We start from the raw sequence: 16,206 nt of genomic DNA, 5'->3' as shown, positions 1-16,206 counted from the left end.
AAAAATAACAAGCAAAAATTAGCATGGGAGGAAACTAAAAAGGTGATGTATTAAAAATCGATAATAGTTATAATTTTTTTTTATTTTTTATAAATGGTATGAAGAAGCTTTGAAATAGGCTAAACTGGGCCAAGCCGCCAAGTGAGCTTTAATCTCCACCCATCTCCGTTGTATAATCTCTCTCCCTCCAGAAACTCCCCCCAACCCCACCATGCTCTGCTACTTTCACTCTTCTCTCATCCTCCAACCCCTCAAAATCCACAAGGCCCTAACTATAGTCTGCTCTACCCAACCCAAACCACCACCCAGGAAACGACCCACCGTGGATGGCCAAAGACCCGCCTTTAGGAACCGTAAGAACTATGGTGCGTCAAGAAGGTCAATTCAGAAAACACTCAAGCAAGAGCAGGTGACCTTCACTACTCCAACCCCTGATGACCCCATTGTTGGTATAATCGGCGGAGGCATGGCTGGTCTCGCTTGTGCTCTCTACCTGGAAAAACGCGGTGTCCGCTCCACTGTTTTTGACACGGTTGGTCACTTTTTTTCCTTCAAGTTATTAGCTTTCTGTACTTGGTAACGATTAATTTAATGTGGGTATTCTGAATTTTATACTTTCAGTTTGTCTGGATTTTTATATATTTTACTTTTGATATTTTACTCTCATTTTCATGGGTGGATAAGATATTGCGAAAAAGCTTACTCCGTTACTATGCTAGTTAGTATTTAAAGAGAAAGAAAAAATCTTGCAGAGAACCCACAATCAAATTAATGCATGTTTAGTTATGATTGCCAAATTATGATTTTGAAAGTTGGATTTGTCTTCCAATCTTTCCAGTGCCACATAACAGTGATTTGCTATCATAGGGTGTTCATGGTTTGGGAGGAAGAATGGGAACCAGGATAGTAGATCCTCAGCCTCTGATATTTGATCATGCGGCTCAGTTCTTTACAGCCAGTGATCCTCAGTTTGCTGGGTTGGTTCAAGGTTGGTTGGAGCAAGGTCTGGTTCGGGAATGGCAGGGTACAATTGGAGAGCTTGAAGTGGGTGGTCATTTTGTTCCACTTCCTTCTTCTCCTCCAAGATATATAGGTGTTAATGGAATGCGCCCCATTGCTGACTCGTTACTTTCTCAGGTACATTAGCCTTCAAGTTTTCCTGCTTTCTTTTTGTGCTTTTCCTTTTCCTTCGCTGGACCAGTGAATCATCAGTTTAGGCATAGAAATGGTATGATGATAGTTGAAATTGAAAGCTCCATATCTGTAAACATAAAATTTAGTTGTTTTGGTAGCATGGTTAGACTTGTCAAAATATAATGACATTTACTTGCTTCAGTGGCATGGTTGGACTTGTGAAGATATGTTTATTTCAGTCAGGAGTTTAAAAAATGGAGTAACGTTTGTTATGATTATAGCCTGAAACGTATGGTCTCATCTTTAGTAAACATAGTTAGCTTCTTACCCTTGTGCTTTGAGGCTCTTAATTCCTCTTAGCATCACACGTCAGAGCTAATTAGAATGTTGATACTTGGTGCAGACTCGTATGATTAACGTGGAGAGACCTTGCTGGATAAGTAAACTTGAGCCCTTCAATGGGATGTGGCATTTGAGTGAGAATGGAAAACCATGTGGGAAGTTTGATGCTATAGTTATTGCACATAATGGTAACTTACTACCTTTGGGTTTCTTTTAAGTTTGATTTTCGGCTGCTACTGTATCTTCACATCATATGAAATTTGGAAACCTTAAGTTTTTGTTTCCTTTTCATTCCTTCTTGAAGAGGGTGTCTCAAAATTGCATGATATGGGGACTTTCCTTCATGTGCTTGTCTACATTGGATATTCGTGATGCCTCTTGTCTATTCTTGTGCATGCGTGTTTACCCTTCTATTTAATTTGAATTGCCAATAGGGAAATGTGCAAACCGCTTGCTTGGGTCATCAGGCTTACCACTAATTGCTGGACAAATGAAGGTATATCTAAAATTCATGCGTTCAGTTCATTTGGCACCACAAAGTCTACTTCAATTACCCTTTTGACATCAAGATTGAATTGTCTTGAACTATGTTCTTCTAATGCCTTTCTGTTTGATGCCGGTAGAGACTGGAATTGAGTTCTATATGGGCCCTCCTCGCAGCATTTGAGGATCCACTTCAAATTCCCGGTGAAGGAGCATTTCCTTTTGAAGGAGCTTTTGTAAGAGGGGTTGATTCCATCTCATGGATGGCAAATAATACCAAAAAACTACAGGGTTCCCATAGTAATGGTCCTCACTGTTGGACCTTTCTTAGTACTGCAGCTTATGCAAAGCGGAACAAGGTTCCACAGGTTTGTTTCAATGCAAATACAGCCATATGTTCACACAAGCACAGATTAAATGTCTTTGACCATTACTTGAAATGAAATAAATAAGAGTTATGAGGATTTTCCAATTTAGAAGACTGGTAGACCGACATTTTGGTGGATGTTGCCAAACAAACTTATTGCGCCAACTGTTGATTAACAGGAGAATATACCAAATGCCACAGCAGAGAAGGTGAAGGCAGGCATGCTCTTGGGTGTGGAAGAAGCACTGGGATTACCAAAAGGATCACTTCAGAAACCCTTTTATACTCGAATCCAGTTATGGTGAGAAGCTGCGCTTGGCGATTATTATTTGTGGATGTTTAGTTATGATGTTTATGCTTAGTTGTAGTTGGAAATGCTTGTGTAATTTCCAGATGAGTTATTATCATATTTGGTGTGTTGTTTGATATGCAGGGGTGCGGCACTTCCAACAAATACACCTGGTATCCCCTGTATCTTTGATCCTCTTGGAAGGGCTGGTATATGTGGTGATTGGTTACTGGGTTCAAATTTAGAGTCAGCGGCCTTAAGTGGAATCTCTCTTGCTAATCATGTAAGCGCCTCTTCCAATTTCTGGGTTTTCTTAATCATGCATTTGAATTTCATTAAAGACCAAGAAAAACAAAGACAGAAGAGTCACAAAAACTTTTAGCAAGCAAATGTATGCACCAAAATAACTTATTTCATTCAATCTAAAGATGATTGCTTTTGTGAATTCAGATGGCAGACCATTTCCAAAGTAGCGGAGGCCGCCCTGAAGAGTTTGCTGTTGGTTTGCGCAATCAGTTTCAACCGCTCAGAGGGCATGACATTGGACAGTTTCCAGGGTTGGAGTCTCAAACGCAAACGCAGATGCCTACCCAACAATCATACCAATTTGCCACTTAAAAACACATTTATTTGTATTTGCTTCACACAAAACTGTGAAGGCAAGATAAAAAAGGATCAAGTTTTGCCTCGTCTCTCTCAGTATAAGATGACCAATGTAGCAAAAATGCCTGTGAATGCGTATCAATTTTGAATCTCTGCTTTGACAATTAGAAGTATTTTGATGCTGCAAGTTGTTTGTTAAGAACTGGAATCAGCGTCTGTTCTAATTTCATAATACAAAACAGAGTCACCAAATAACAACCATAGAAGTTGTTGACAAAGAAAGAACAGAAGAAAATAAAAACCTACAAATTCTGTGTCAAACAAACTATTCATTATCAAACCAATTTACACAAACTACCCCTCTGAAAACGAAAGCTATGAACTTCTCTCTAGACCCTCACTTCTTCCCCTTCTTCGCCTGAGTTTTCTTCTTCACCGGAGATTTCACGCTCTTTGGCTTCTTCACAGCCCTGGCCGGAGCCACCGGCTTCTTCACCTTCGCCTTCACCTCCACCTTCGGCGACGACCTCGTCGATGTTCTTGCAACCTTAGCAGCCGGCTTGGCAGCCGCTGGCTTCGCCTTCGGTTTCACAGCCGCCTTTGGTTTAGCAGCCACTGCCTTAAGCTTAGGCTTTGCAGCCGCTTTGGGCTTAGGCTTAGCCGCGACATTGGCCTTGGGCTTAGCAACCGCTTTCGGCTTCGGCCTAGGCTTGACAACCGCCTCAGCCGACTTTTTAGGCTTGGGCGCGTCTGGCTTCTCTTTCACCGGAGCCGAGCGACCAGGAGGGAGCTTGAATGAGTTCTTAACCTTGACGAGCTTACCAGAAGCCACAAGCTTCTTCAAATTGTAGAGCAGGAGCTTCCTGAAGGTCTGAGGCAAATTCTTGTTCTTTTCCTCGACGAACTTGGTGATCGCGTACTGGCTCGACCCTGTCCTCTCCTTCAGCGCCACAATCGCCTCCGTAATCATCTGCATACCACACAAAAAACGACACCGTAATTAGGGCCTGTACACACACAACGCATGGTAAAACGGAAAGTTAAAGCAACATCATTTTACAATTGCATACCTCGACAAAAGGAGGGTGAGAAGGTGGCGATCTTGCCTTCTTGCCCTTGACGTCAGTTTCAGACATGGTTTGACTCGGCTTATGGACCGTTAACTCGGAAGAGAGATTGGCTCGTTTGCGGATTTTGTTGGAGAATCAGAAAACGGGAAATGTAAAATGACAGTTGGGAGAGGATGGTTTATATGGGGAGGGAGGGAGAAGAGTGCTGAGCGCTGATTGGTGGAAATCATTGCGATCCGGATCGAGGCCTTCTAAGTGTTTAAACGGGGGCCTTTGGATGGCGGTCTTATCTGCGGTTGAGAATGAGAGTTGGGGCGAGCGTTGGATAGGCTTAAACCGCTAGTTAGGCTGCTGTTCCTTGGTTTGGAACTCTTAAAAGAGTTCTTGGGTGTGTTTCTCACTCGATTTGTAATGGGTGTAACTTAGGCTGTGCTTGATGGATTTTAGTGATATTATGATGGTTATAAAGCTTAGAACCTAGGCTTTCTAAGGAGTGTTTGATTGGCGGATTTGGATTTGGGGATTGGGAGAAATTGAACTTTAAAGCTAGATTGGTCAAAACTAGGGTTTGTTTGGAGTATGTTCAAGTTTGCTGAGATTTGAAGTGAAATCTTTGAAGGCATTTGGTTTTTTTTTGGTTTCAGATCATTGTAGGTTTGTAAAGGAGTGAACTGGTTCAAGAATCATTAAATTTCGACAACAAATGAGTGGCAAAATGTCGATCAAAAGGCCATTAAAGTTGAACACATTTAAATGATGTGATATTTTGTAATGTTTAATTTAGAGATGAGCATGTAGCTGTATAACTTGATATGATTGAATTCACCAAACAGAAATCTACAAATGTTTGTGGGTCTTCAATTTGCTATTAAACCTTGTTTTATTGTGAATTCAGCCTAAAAATTGCAAGCACGGTATACATTGCATATATAGCATGAGATAGAGAAACATGCATCATTTGGTATGTAACAATGCAATTTTGAGTAAAGTAACACTCAATAACTTGAATGTTGACCTTTGTATATTTAAGAGAAGAACTAATATCTAAGACAAACAATCTAACCCTTTTATTTAACATCCTATTATATGCTTAGTCTAGTATTAAAATGGTTTAAAATCATCGAGAAAGATAATTATTTCAATAATATTATTTAGATTATTACGTTATAGATCTAGATAGATAGTTATTCAGCAAGTTTAGTGAGTAGTTATAACATTAGATGAAAATTATGACTAAGTCAGTGTGTGTTAGACATATCTTTTCCTTAAACAATTATGATAATCACGTTATAACATTAGATGAAAATTATTTTAGAACTCCAATGCCAAAAAAACAAACCCTCATGCAAGCTACCTAAAAGCAAAAAGGAAAGCTAATAAATCATGTTTGTAAATTATGGAATCATCCGTAAATCTATTTTAATTACTTAAGAAAAGGAGTTCTCATAAACACATGATATTTAAACTATAGAACTTATAATATAAAATAAAGAAGATGAAAACACCATTTTATGAAATAGAGATGCAACAAGTAGAAATGTGTCAACCAAATACAGGTCAAAAACACTTCAGAATAGTAAAAATGTTCTTTCAAAAGAGAAACTTAATACGATAGAATGGTCAATTGACCCTCCTAGACCTTAGCTGCCTCCGCCAGTGTGTGTTAGACATAATTCTTTGTTGATATAAATTTGATAAGATGGAGACACAAAACTTAGACAGAGTTAGGTTATGAAAATCATCATTCATGTATAAGAGCTCCCCGACCTATTGTCCATTAGCTATTTCAAATATCACTTTGCGGAGGTGGCATATGTAAACAATTCTAATTTCTTGCTAGGTTTAGGAATCTTATAACGAATCACTTGGATAACATTGTATGATAAGATGTTGTAATTTGTTGGTTGTCCTGGTACATAGCGGTATCACTACCAAAGACAACAATCCCTACATTCTCAAGATTCAAAGCTCTTCTTTTCACATCGCTGGCAAATTCAACCATTTTCCGGACCAATTTTTCTATTAACAATGGCTTTGAGAAAGTGTTTTGGTTTGACCTCGTTGGCTCAACTCATACCAAATTAAAGTGTTTTTTAAAAAAGTATATGACATTTAAGGGTGGGAATCGAGACTGAAAAACCGAAACACTGAGTCGGACTGGATGGAAAAAACGGGAAAAAAGCTGGTTGACTAAAAAAGTCAACAAATCGCCACTGAACTAGACTGGACCGGTTCGAACTGGTTTCAGTTTCAATTTCACACCTTACCAAACTAGACCAAACTGGACTGGACCGATTGTGTATATTTTTATATATATAAAATTATTTAAATCCAATGCTACAATTTTAATCTCATAACTAATATTTCCCCAAGCCCAACTTCAAAATATCTCTCTTTACTATGCCCAAATCTCCCTTTATCTGAAATTGGATCATTTGTAAAATTTCAAGCCCAAAAAATAAATTTTTTGTTGGAATTTGTATAAAAAAATAATTTGAAAATAATAATAATAATAATATAGTCCAAAATCAGAAAAACCAAAAATCAGACCGGAACCAGTTCAAACCGAACCAACTGATTATATATATATATTTTGTTGTTGTTGTTGTTAAAACTAGACCAAACCATACAAGTTAAATAGTTTTAATTCCGGTGCCGGTTTGAGGTGAAAACCGAACCATACCGGATTGCAGCCACCCCTGATCATCCAAGTCAATTAGCATTCATCTTAGATTTCTATATATGAATGTCTAAAATTGGATGAGCATAAAAGGAATGTTAATGAAAGGACCCGCTCCGAATTTCCCAAACCTGAGGCGAATCCTGTGGAATTCCCGACCTCGCCCTGATGTCGAGCCCACTTACTAAAGACCGAGACTTTCTGCCGAAATTTCGGCAAGGTCTCCCCTATAAATGGGACATTTCCCAAAATTTCAACCTGCATAAAACACAATTTAATATCCACAACTGGCAGCATGCACAATATAATTTCATGCAATTCACATAAACGGCCTTCGCCCTTCCAATAATTCTCAACTACCAAGCATGCTAACAAATCAATTCATGCCTTAAGCAAGACAAACGATAAATTCAAAATATAAATTATGACTATTAAATTTCAACATACGAGGTTTTAGCCTCCTAACACAATCACATTTTAACCTCAATTTCAGGACCAACAACAAGGTCCGAACCAATCTCCATAATGACTAACATTTAGTCTGCGGCTGCACCTAATAACCTTAGGCTGCCTACGTACCTTCACTGAGGGATCAAGCCACACATAGTTCTTCCTTAAAACCCAAACCCACACCTAGGCAATACCTTATTTCATTTCTCTGTATTTCACATAATCTCCCCATACGCCGGTACTACCAACGCCACATATGGGGCCTGTCAACACGCCGAATAACCTACGCCACGTGCGACCATACCATACTATCACAATATCTCTCTATACGCCGGTACAACCAACGCCACGTATGGGGCCTGTCAACACGCCGGATAACCTACGCCACGTGCGACCATACCATACTATCACAATATCTCCCCATACGCCGGTATAACCAACGCCACGTATGGGGCCTGTCTCAACGCTGGATAACTTACGCCACGCGAGACCTGAACATCATATCACAATATCTCCCCATACGTCGGTACAACCAACGCCACGTATGGGGTCTGTCGATACGCCGGATAACCTACGCCACGTGGGACCATACCATACTATCACAATATCTCTCCATACGCCGTACAACCAACGCCACGTATGGGGCCTGTCTCAACGCCAGATAACCTACGCCACGTGAGACCTGAACATCATATCACAATATTTCCCCATACGCCGGTACAATCAATGCCACGTATGGGGTCTGTTGACACGCCGGATAACCTACGCCACGTGCGACCTCAACATAATATCACAATATCTCCTCATACGCCGGTACAACCAACGCCATGTATGGGGCCTGTCTGCACGCCGGATAACCTACGCCACGTGGGACCTAACATTCACATGGTGGTACTTGTAGTGTAATGAAAATCCGGGGAGGTACCTAAGGTAGTGCGTATAGCACTTCAAACTGACATTCTAGACTCTTTTGTACCCTTATACAAACATACATATTAATTCTAATATTGTGTAGACCCCAACAATAGTCTAGCACCTGATAATCCCCCTGGGAAGGTGAGATTACTCCAGGAGACTCACGGTCAACCAAGAGTCAAACTACCCTAACCCTGGTCAAACGGCCTCACTGGGACCACGACCTCCAAATTTCGATCCGAAAGTTCCTATGGGTTCTACAAGGTATAGGACACTTGTCTTGCAAGTTTGGTTCAGATTGGACGGTCAGATCGCTCACGATCGCACGATCTGACGGTTATTATAAAACATAAATTTTAAATTATTAAATCGGAACATCCGGGGCTCCGATTCACAATCCGTGAAATCCTACACGATCCTAGAAATACCTAGATTAACATATATTAAATTTAAGACCATCCAACGGTCATAACCTATCGAACCCGAATGACGCGCAATAGGCGATATTCGTTCGATAGTCAAACGACGTCGGAATTGAGATCCGCGAAATCCTACGCACTCGTGACAACCTGAGGATCTCATCAAGACACAATGCTACTCCACTACCCTCGCCCATGCGCCGCCACACGCGACGTCAGCGTTGGGTGTCCAAAGCGATTACGTATCGCCGAAAAATCTCAAAACCACGGCTCCAAACTCCTACCCTAGGTATAACACCCTATTTGGAGCCACTTTTGTTCTTGGACCTACTGCAAAAACTGACCGAAAGTGGCCAAAAACGCGATCTCAAAACAGGCTGAATTTCAATTTGTAAATCGGATTACCTACGCTAAGAATCGATCCAATCCTACCCAACAGGCAGCTAGAGCATGAAAAGTAGGTGAGAAACCATACCTCGCTCGTCGAAATCGGTGGCCGGAGGAGGGAGATCGACGGCGGCGAAGTCGGACGACACCAGCCACTTCTTCTCCATTTTCCGGCAAACCACGGCAGCTGGAGGCGGGAGCGGCTGGGGTGGAAGAGGACGACACCCGGGTCGTTTGGGTACCGGCCTCGTCCATCCGTGGCCGGTGGCCGGAGGAGAAGAGAGAGGACCGATGGGGAGAGAGAGAGAGAGAGAGAGAGAGAGAGAGAGAGAGAGAGAGAGAGAGAGAGAGAGAAATTTGATTTTTAGAAAAATCCCATTTCGAAATAATTACGATTGTGCCACTGGGTTTCTTTTGACCATATCTCTCTCGTTACAACTTCGATTCGAGCCCACTATGTGTCTACGAACTCGTCTTAGTTCGACCTATCCAAAAATACTAGTCACCGCCCCAAACTATCTCTGGTTAATAAAATGACCAAAATACCCCTATCTCAAGGGTAAATTTGTAATTTCCCTTAAATAATTTAAATAACTTAAATAAATGATTTAATTTGGAGTCGGGGTGTTACAGTTAAGATAACCTAATCGAAATTAATTTGGATCCTTTATTGCACATGTGATATGACTATAAATCACAATGATAATAAGAGTGAAACAATCATATCATATTCTTTAAACAAAATAAGCACTTGATATGATACACACAAGTATCCATGATTGTGCCTTAAGGCTTAGGCCTTGACGCCAAAGTTTGATTTGAGTTTAAGATTGGTTAAGTTTGAGTCAATCGACTTGTTTAAGTAGTTCACGTTCGAGTTTGAGTCGATCGACTTGGTTGGTTTAATCTTTTCAGTTTTATTTGTATTTTTCGAATGCATCATTTGGTATCATTGCCAAAATATGATCAAATTATTTGTCCAAAAAAATTAGATCAAATCAAAGAGTGCTACTATTTCCACCCCACCTATCTTATTTTCCCACTCACCTTATTTTTAAAATTTTAAAGACTAATTTACCTATTCATAAAATGACTTCTAAGGACTATCTAATTTTTTTTTTTTTTGACAATGTTCACTTTTAATAACTAAAAAAAAAGGGTAAATTACTCAAATAGTCCTCAAATTTGTACGCGATTTACATTTTGGTCCCTAAATTAAATTATTAGTCCAAATGGTACATAAACACTATTTTAATCGCTCATTTGATGCAACCGTTACATTTTCTGTTAAATGTAACCAAATTTTAGGGGTAAATACGACTTTTCATAATTAACAAATAAAATAGGGTTAAAATAAATACAAAATAATTGAAGAAAAAGAGAGGAAAAAATCATGAGACCCAAACCTCCTCCCTTCGATTTCTTCTCCCCTATTCCAATTACTGAGTTTTTATTTTATTTTTTATTATTTTTTTATTTTAACGTACGAAATGACCAATTTGCCCTCATATTTAACAGCTATATTGACAGAATGTAACGGTTGGATCAAATGGGCGATTAAAATAGAATTTATGTACCATTTGGACTAATATTTTAATTTAGGGACCAAAATGTAAATCGCGTACAAGTTTAAGGACCATTTGAGTAATTTACCCAAAAAAAAATTTAAAATTAATTCTTAAAAAAAAAACCAAAAACCCAAGAGCCACCAAAGCTCATCCACCCCCACCCGACTTGTCAGCCATCCCACCCGCCAGCGGCAACCCCCCTCCCCCCTTGCCGCCTACAAATCCTCATTTCCTCTCATCTCTCTCTATCTCTCTGTCTATTTAGGCTAAGTTCGTTGATTTTCATTTTTGTAGTAATAACATGTTGGCCTTTTGAAGGGTAAGGTGGAGTTTGGTGTTCGTGTTGGAGATGGACGAGGATGATAGATATAGGGTTAAAGTGTATTTTAATAATGATCTAACATTACAGACAATTCATCAATAGGAGTATCGATCGAAGATTGTTTTGTTTTTGTTTCAACAACTAAATAATTCTTCAGTTTGTTTTGTTTCTAGAGATGCCAATACAGTGGCACATAGTCTTGCATATTTCACTATTTCATCAATTGACATGATCTCATGGGATAGGGACCTTCCTGCTTTCATCGAGAACTTGTTGGTTGAGGAAGATATGCTGTAATCGGTTTCAGTTTTATTGAAATAAATACATCGTTTCCACTAAAAAATATAGAGAATTTGCATAAATTAATAATTAAATGGTATTTTAGGAATGATGGTTGGTAAAAAGATAGGATTGTGTTTTTTTAAATTTACACGGTGGATGAGAAAATAAAACAAAAAGTGAAAATAGCAGCACTCAAATCAAATTGACCAATTGAGTAGCACCAGGCTTGGGCCAAAACAGAGGGCTGATATATGCCCCATACATAGTCGTCGATTCGAGCCCAGTTTCTAAAATTTCTAAAAGGTTTCGGACTAATACTGGTACCCGTTAAGATCCGGATAGTCGGGCCGGACCCAGCTACATGCAAGCTTCAACAAATAATCTCCATTATATCGTGGACCTATATAAACCAATCTTTAAAAACCCTAATTTCCCTACTACCACTGCTACCTTCAACAGACGCCGATTCTCTTTCTCTGTGAATTAGGGATTCTCTTCATCTTCAGCAAACATGGTGAGCTCAAAGCCCTTTCTCTAATTAATAACCATTTCTCAATCGACTTTTGTTTTTTGTTTTCTTCCAATTGTAATTTTCCAAATTTCTCTATGTTTTTCTTTGGAAAACTAACTGAATGCCTGTTGTGATGGTTTCTGGGTTAGGCGGATGTGGAGGCTGATGTGGCGGTGGCCGGAGTGCCTAAGAAGAGGACGTTTAAGAAGTTCAGCTTCAGAGGCGTCGATTTGGATGCTCTTCTTGATATGTCCACTGATGAGCTCGTTAAGCTCTTCCCTGCCAGGGCTCGCAGAAGGTACTTGCATATTTGCATCTATGGTTTTAACTCTTTATGCAGGTCTCGATTTATGTGTTTACGTAATGTCTAGATTATCTGTTTACTTAATACTACTGCGTATTGATGTCTGATGAAATGGGTTCAGGTTTCAGAGAGGTTTGAAAAGAAAGCCAATGGCATTGATCAAGAAGCTGCGCAAAGCTGTAAGAACTCTTAATCTGTGTGTGCTGTCTTGTGTTTTCATTTGTTTTTAGCTTGAATTCTGAGACTGTCTGGACCTTTTTCCCTTACCGTTTTGCTGTTTTAATAATGGGTTTATCAACTTATCAATCAAGAAGATGTCTATTATCAACTTATCAATCATTTTTTGCTCCCGGTGACTGAAAAAGTTGATATAGGAATACATGAATATAGATTCTTTTGTAGTTTGGGTGTCGTAGTATATGCCTGTGTTTCCTATCTAGGAATGTAGGATGCAGAATGTGTAGATGCCCGACAGAAAATTCCTCATGTTTACTTGGTTTTCCATTATATCTGAATTCAACTATATTTGAAGTAAATAATGTTCTAGAACACATTATAAACCAATTCAATATCTGTGGTGATAATTGAAGGTTGGCATATTTGTTCCGTGTGAGTAATTTTTTTCATCATTTTATCTTCTTTTCCTATGAATAATTATTGCTATTTAATAAATGGGGAAAGGGGAAGGAACCTTACAAGTATTTTATGAAAAATTGAGTTGTCTTTCGTTCTTTATTTGTGGGTATTTTGTGTCTGGACTTTCGTTGCCTTGGTTGATGCCAAGGAAAGTGAATATAGCAAATGCATCTTTGTATTTACAACCAGTGCTTATATTCATTTTGTGATCTTTGTATTTATGTTGGGTTTCTGGTGATTTGGAACAGAAAAGGGAGGCACCACCAGGTGAGAAACCGGAGCCAGTTAGGACTCACCTCCGAAACATGATCATTGTACCCGAAATGATCGGGAGCATCATTGGAGTTTACAATGGCAAGACCTTCAATCAGGTTGAGATCAAGCCAGAAATGATCAGCCATTATCTTGCTGAGTTCTCTATAAGTTACAAGCCTGTGAAGCACGGAAGGCCTGGTATTGGTGCTACTCACTCTTCTAGGTTCATTCCCCTTAAGTGAAGTATCTGCGCCCCCTTTGAACACTGGTTTCATCTTGATCAGATGTTGAGAGGCTTTTATTAATTATGGATTCGTACTTCATTTCAAGGACATCTGTTGCTTGTTTTATCATTTGTAAACAATGACAGAGTCACTGGCTCGTAGGATTTTATTGGATAAGTTTTTCATTCAGCCAAGTTTTATTACTATCTGCATTTGTGCCATGATATGATCGCTAGGTTTTTAGACTTTTAGTAGCATCCGAATTGCTATTGCTCTCAAATTCCCCCTTTCATTGGCACCCTTGTGGTATGGACAACACAGCTATGTTTTGTTATCATTTTGCAAACTTGTGTTAAGAATGACCAAGCGCAAATCAATCTTGTCCCTTCCACCAAAAACACTGTCTTATTTTGATTATACACCGTGGATTAATTGGGCTCAAATGATTGGATTTGGATCTGTTACTTGGTATAAACAAAATAGAGGAAATCTACTTACTTGAATAGAAACAATTCCGTTATCTCAAGGCAAATAGAAACACCCATTGATCGATATGCAGATCTGGGATCCACAGATTATATTTCGCATGTAAATATACTAGTTGGCTTATGTTTCTTCCGTCTGTGTGAAGCTGAATGTTTATACTAGTAGCAGTACACAGGATTAATATCAACGACGGCACTCACTCTCACTGGTCAGATGGTGAATGCTTATGCTCACCTTCGTAGGTGACGACGAGCATCGCAGGGTCTTCAAGACTTCTCTCAACATGTTTCCTCGCTGGACACCCTCTCATGCTGCTGCACTTATAGTATCCCCTACATTCAAACCCTTCTCAATCAGACTCACATTGCTTATCTTTCCATAATCAAATTCACCACAATATTGTACAAAACAACAGAAGCTAGGCATGTTTGAATTTAAAAATACTACCTAGGATAGGGGGAACCCTTAATTGGCTTCTGCCCGTATTTCCTCCATGAATATTCATCAGCTGGAATGTCTGCAATCTTGTTACTAATGGCAGGAACCTTAAACGATCTTTTCACCCTCACTTTCCTATTAACAAAATTAATTAATTAAACAAGCAAACAAACAACACCCACACCCACTTGAAAAACATAAATTTTAGAGTCAAGACTCACCTCTTCTTTGGATACTGGCATTTACCACTACTGCCGCATTTTACAGTTCCCTTTTCCCCGGCACCATTGCACCTCCTTTGTTGTTGTGAGATCCGATCAGGCGGCTGAGGCACACCGCGGATTAGTTGGAACGAATCGCAGTGAGTGTTAGCCACACCACCATCCATGCTCAAACATGATACAAATGATCTGGCTGACGACATGGAGGGAGTGCGGGTAGTAGACCTATCAAATGCAAGGTTGATGCCACGGTTTCTCCCAGAGTACATTGTATCAGCCTGATATTTCAACTGTTGGGGCTGAAGCTGCAATCTTTGTATCTCTTGCTGATGGTCATGCTTCTGTTCGAGGAAATGATACTGTTGCAATGGTTTTGTTTTGGGAATTTGGAGAGGGTGCTTGATTTTCATATCCAAATCCACTACTGGGTTTCCAAGAAACACTTTCTGGCTGTGTGTGTGCTGCAGAGAACTTCCATACTTCGAATCCTTTTCTGCGCGTCGGTTTTCAAGAGAAGGAGGTGGGAGTAATTGGAGGGGTTTTGTTGAAATATCTAATCTGTAATTAGGGCCATCTAGGAAGATGTTTTGAGGCAAAGGTGGCGGCTTGAACTTCTTCAACTTTCTCACTCTTCCATGGCCTAAGCCACCGCCCAGAAGAGACACAACTCTCTTGAACTTGAACACAGCCTCCTCAGTTTCTGCCAGTAAATTTTTACAATGAACCTGGCCCTTAGGTGGACACAAATGGCTGAGAACTCCGTGGCAGCTCTCAACAGCTGCTTTGTTAGCTTCTTCAACCTCATCCATGTTCACTCAAGCCTAAAAAAAGCAGTCCCTAAATCCTAAAAACCCTGTCAACCCAGATTGAGGAGTATCTCGAAAAATAAAAAGGCAGATGCAAGAGATGAATAATATTGCTCAAAATTCGATCTTTTTCGTTAGGATAAGAAAAACAAAGACCTACGTGGTTAATTCTGAGAAATGAGATGGACTGAAGTATCCCATCAAAATCAGATTAATACCCAGATGAGCAGAAATTAAGGAAAACAAAAGAAGAGAGAACCGTGCACACTTTGGGCAGTGAAAAGAGAAAAAACCCAACGCTATCTAAAGGTGTGAAAGACGATCATAAAAAAATCGAAAGGTATGAAAGAGAAGACTTTGCTTTGTCTTTGGAAAATAAATTTAAACTGATAAAAAAAGTCTCTGTTTAATCAAGAGTTATCTTCCTCCTCCTGCACGACTTATGAAATCATGTGTGTGTTCCTTCCCATTGGTTCCAGAATAAAAATGTTATTCCTTTCACACAAATTCGTATTCCTTTTGAAAAATGTGTTCCATAAAATATCAATCCGTTACTGTTTCTAATAATAATATTTTTTATAAAAAAAACCTGCAAGAAAGAGAGAGAGAGAGAGAGAGTGCTCTGTTCTGCGCAAAGGGTAGAACAGTAGAACAGAGGACCAAAGCCGGGTCTGACGCCTGAGAAAGTAAGTAAACTAACGTCTGTGTCAAAGATCCTAAAACGGGCCCCACTTCATGGCCGCGATTTTCAAAATTTTGGCCTTTTATTCGCTTACAACTTTAACCCAGGTACGGTAGTAGTAGTCTTCATACTTTTTATTGAGCAAGTCCAGTCTGGTCTCCTGCAGCAGACCGGAAGGCATGCAACAAGGTGGAGACGTGGAGGCATCTGATGCGTCTTGCTAGAATGAGGGCTAGAAATGATGGGGCCCACACTGTTGACCTTGAATGATTTGGCCTACCCTTTTTTGCCGAAGTGCTGAAAGAAGATAAACTGATAAACGTAGTGGCAAA

At 39.7% G+C, this 16,206-nt stretch overlaps 4 protein-coding genes across 4 annotated transcripts; 2 read left to right on the top strand and 2 right to left on the bottom strand.

Annotated features, from left to right (window-relative positions):
• Nucleotides 1-131: 131 nt before the first annotated feature.
• Nucleotides 132-3,382, top strand: LOC117631031 (renalase). Its single transcript, XM_034363952.1, has 8 exons — nt 132-532; nt 868-1,137; nt 1,538-1,664; nt 1,911-1,972; nt 2,100-2,327; nt 2,506-2,627; nt 2,760-2,898; nt 3,066-3,382. Exons 1-8 carry the CDS (start codon nt 212-214, stop codon nt 3,231-3,233), a joined length of 1,437 nt encoding a protein of 478 aa, XP_034219843.1. The 5' UTR covers nt 132-211; the 3' UTR covers nt 3,234-3,382.
• Nucleotides 3,383-3,409: 27 nt separating this feature from the next.
• On the bottom strand, nt 3,410-4,450 carry LOC117631032 (histone H1-like). Its single transcript, XM_034363953.1, has 2 exons — nt 4,289-4,450; nt 3,410-4,188 (listed from the first exon to the last, which is right to left on the bottom strand). Exons 1-2 carry the CDS (start codon nt 4,352-4,354, stop codon nt 3,616-3,618), a joined length of 639 nt encoding a protein of 212 aa, XP_034219844.1. The 5' UTR covers nt 4,355-4,450; the 3' UTR covers nt 3,410-3,615.
• A 7,264-nt stretch (nt 4,451-11,714) lies between these two features.
• Nucleotides 11,715-13,447, top strand: LOC117629991 (40S ribosomal protein S15-4-like). The gene is made up of 4 exons (XM_034362682.1): nt 11,715-11,825; nt 11,972-12,120; nt 12,248-12,305; nt 13,011-13,447. Exons 1-4 carry the CDS (start codon nt 11,823-11,825, stop codon nt 13,257-13,259), a joined length of 459 nt encoding a protein of 152 aa, XP_034218573.1. The 5' UTR covers nt 11,715-11,822; the 3' UTR covers nt 13,260-13,447.
• A 338-nt stretch (nt 13,448-13,785) lies between these two features.
• LOC117629990 (probable WRKY transcription factor 74) lies at nt 13,786-15,810 on the bottom strand. Its single transcript, XM_034362681.1, has 3 exons — nt 14,387-15,810; nt 14,175-14,300; nt 13,786-14,059 (listed from the first exon to the last, which is right to left on the bottom strand). Exons 1-3 carry the CDS (start codon nt 15,193-15,195, stop codon nt 13,930-13,932), a joined length of 1,065 nt encoding a protein of 354 aa, XP_034218572.1. The 5' UTR covers nt 15,196-15,810; the 3' UTR covers nt 13,786-13,929.
• Nucleotides 15,811-16,206: the final 396 nt, after the last annotated feature.

The sequence above is a fragment of the Prunus dulcis genome, chromosome 6, assembly GCF_902201215.1.
Source record: "Prunus dulcis chromosome 6, ALMONDv2, whole genome shotgun sequence".
NCBI lineage: Eukaryota > Viridiplantae > Streptophyta > Magnoliopsida > Rosales > Rosaceae > Prunus > Prunus dulcis.
The sequence above is the reverse complement of the archived record's forward strand: the minus strand, read 5'-3'. Positions and strand labels throughout refer to the sequence as shown.

What these genes read in the sequence shown, in the direction of transcription:
- LOC117631031 (XM_034363952.1), top strand. Translation starts at nt 212, where the DNA reads ATGCTCTGCTACTTTCACTCTTCTCTCATCCTCCAACCCCTCAAAATC. An exon ending in GCTCCACTGTTTTTGACACG is followed by an intron (nt 533 to 867) that starts GTTGGTCACTTT and finishes TTGCTATCATAG; the next exon opens with GGTGTTCATGGTTTGGGAGG. An exon ending in AGCGGAACAAGGTTCCACAG is followed by an intron (nt 2,328 to 2,505) that starts GTTTGTTTCAAT and finishes GTTGATTAACAG; the next exon opens with GAGAATATACCAAATGCCAC.
- LOC117631032 (XM_034363953.1), bottom strand. Translation starts at nt 4,354, where the DNA reads ATGTCTGAAACTGACGTCAAGGGCAAGAAGGCAAGATCGCCACCTTCT. An exon ending in CTCACCCTCCTTTTGTCGAG is followed by an intron (nt 4,189 to 4,288) that starts GTATGCAATTGT and finishes TGTGGTATGCAG; the next exon opens with ATGATTACGGAGGCGATTGT.
- LOC117629991 (XM_034362682.1), top strand. An exon ending in CCTGCCAGGGCTCGCAGAAG is followed by an intron (nt 12,121 to 12,247) that starts GTACTTGCATAT and finishes AAATGGGTTCAG; the next exon opens with GTTTCAGAGAGGTTTGAAAA. An exon ending in TCAAGAAGCTGCGCAAAGCT is followed by an intron (nt 12,306 to 13,010) that starts GTAAGAACTCTT and finishes GATTTGGAACAG; the next exon opens with AAAAGGGAGGCACCACCAGG.
- LOC117629990 (XM_034362681.1), bottom strand. Translation starts at nt 15,195, where the DNA reads ATGGATGAGGTTGAAGAAGCTAACAAAGCAGCTGTTGAGAGCTGCCAC. An exon ending in TGCCAGTATCCAAAGAAGAG is followed by an intron (nt 14,301 to 14,386) that starts GTGAGTCTTGAC and finishes TTTTGTTAATAG; the next exon opens with GAAAGTGAGGGTGAAAAGAT. An exon ending in AAGGGTTCCCCCTATCCTAG is followed by an intron (nt 14,060 to 14,174) that starts GTAGTATTTTTA and finishes GTTTGAATGTAG; the next exon opens with GGGATACTATAAGTGCAGCA.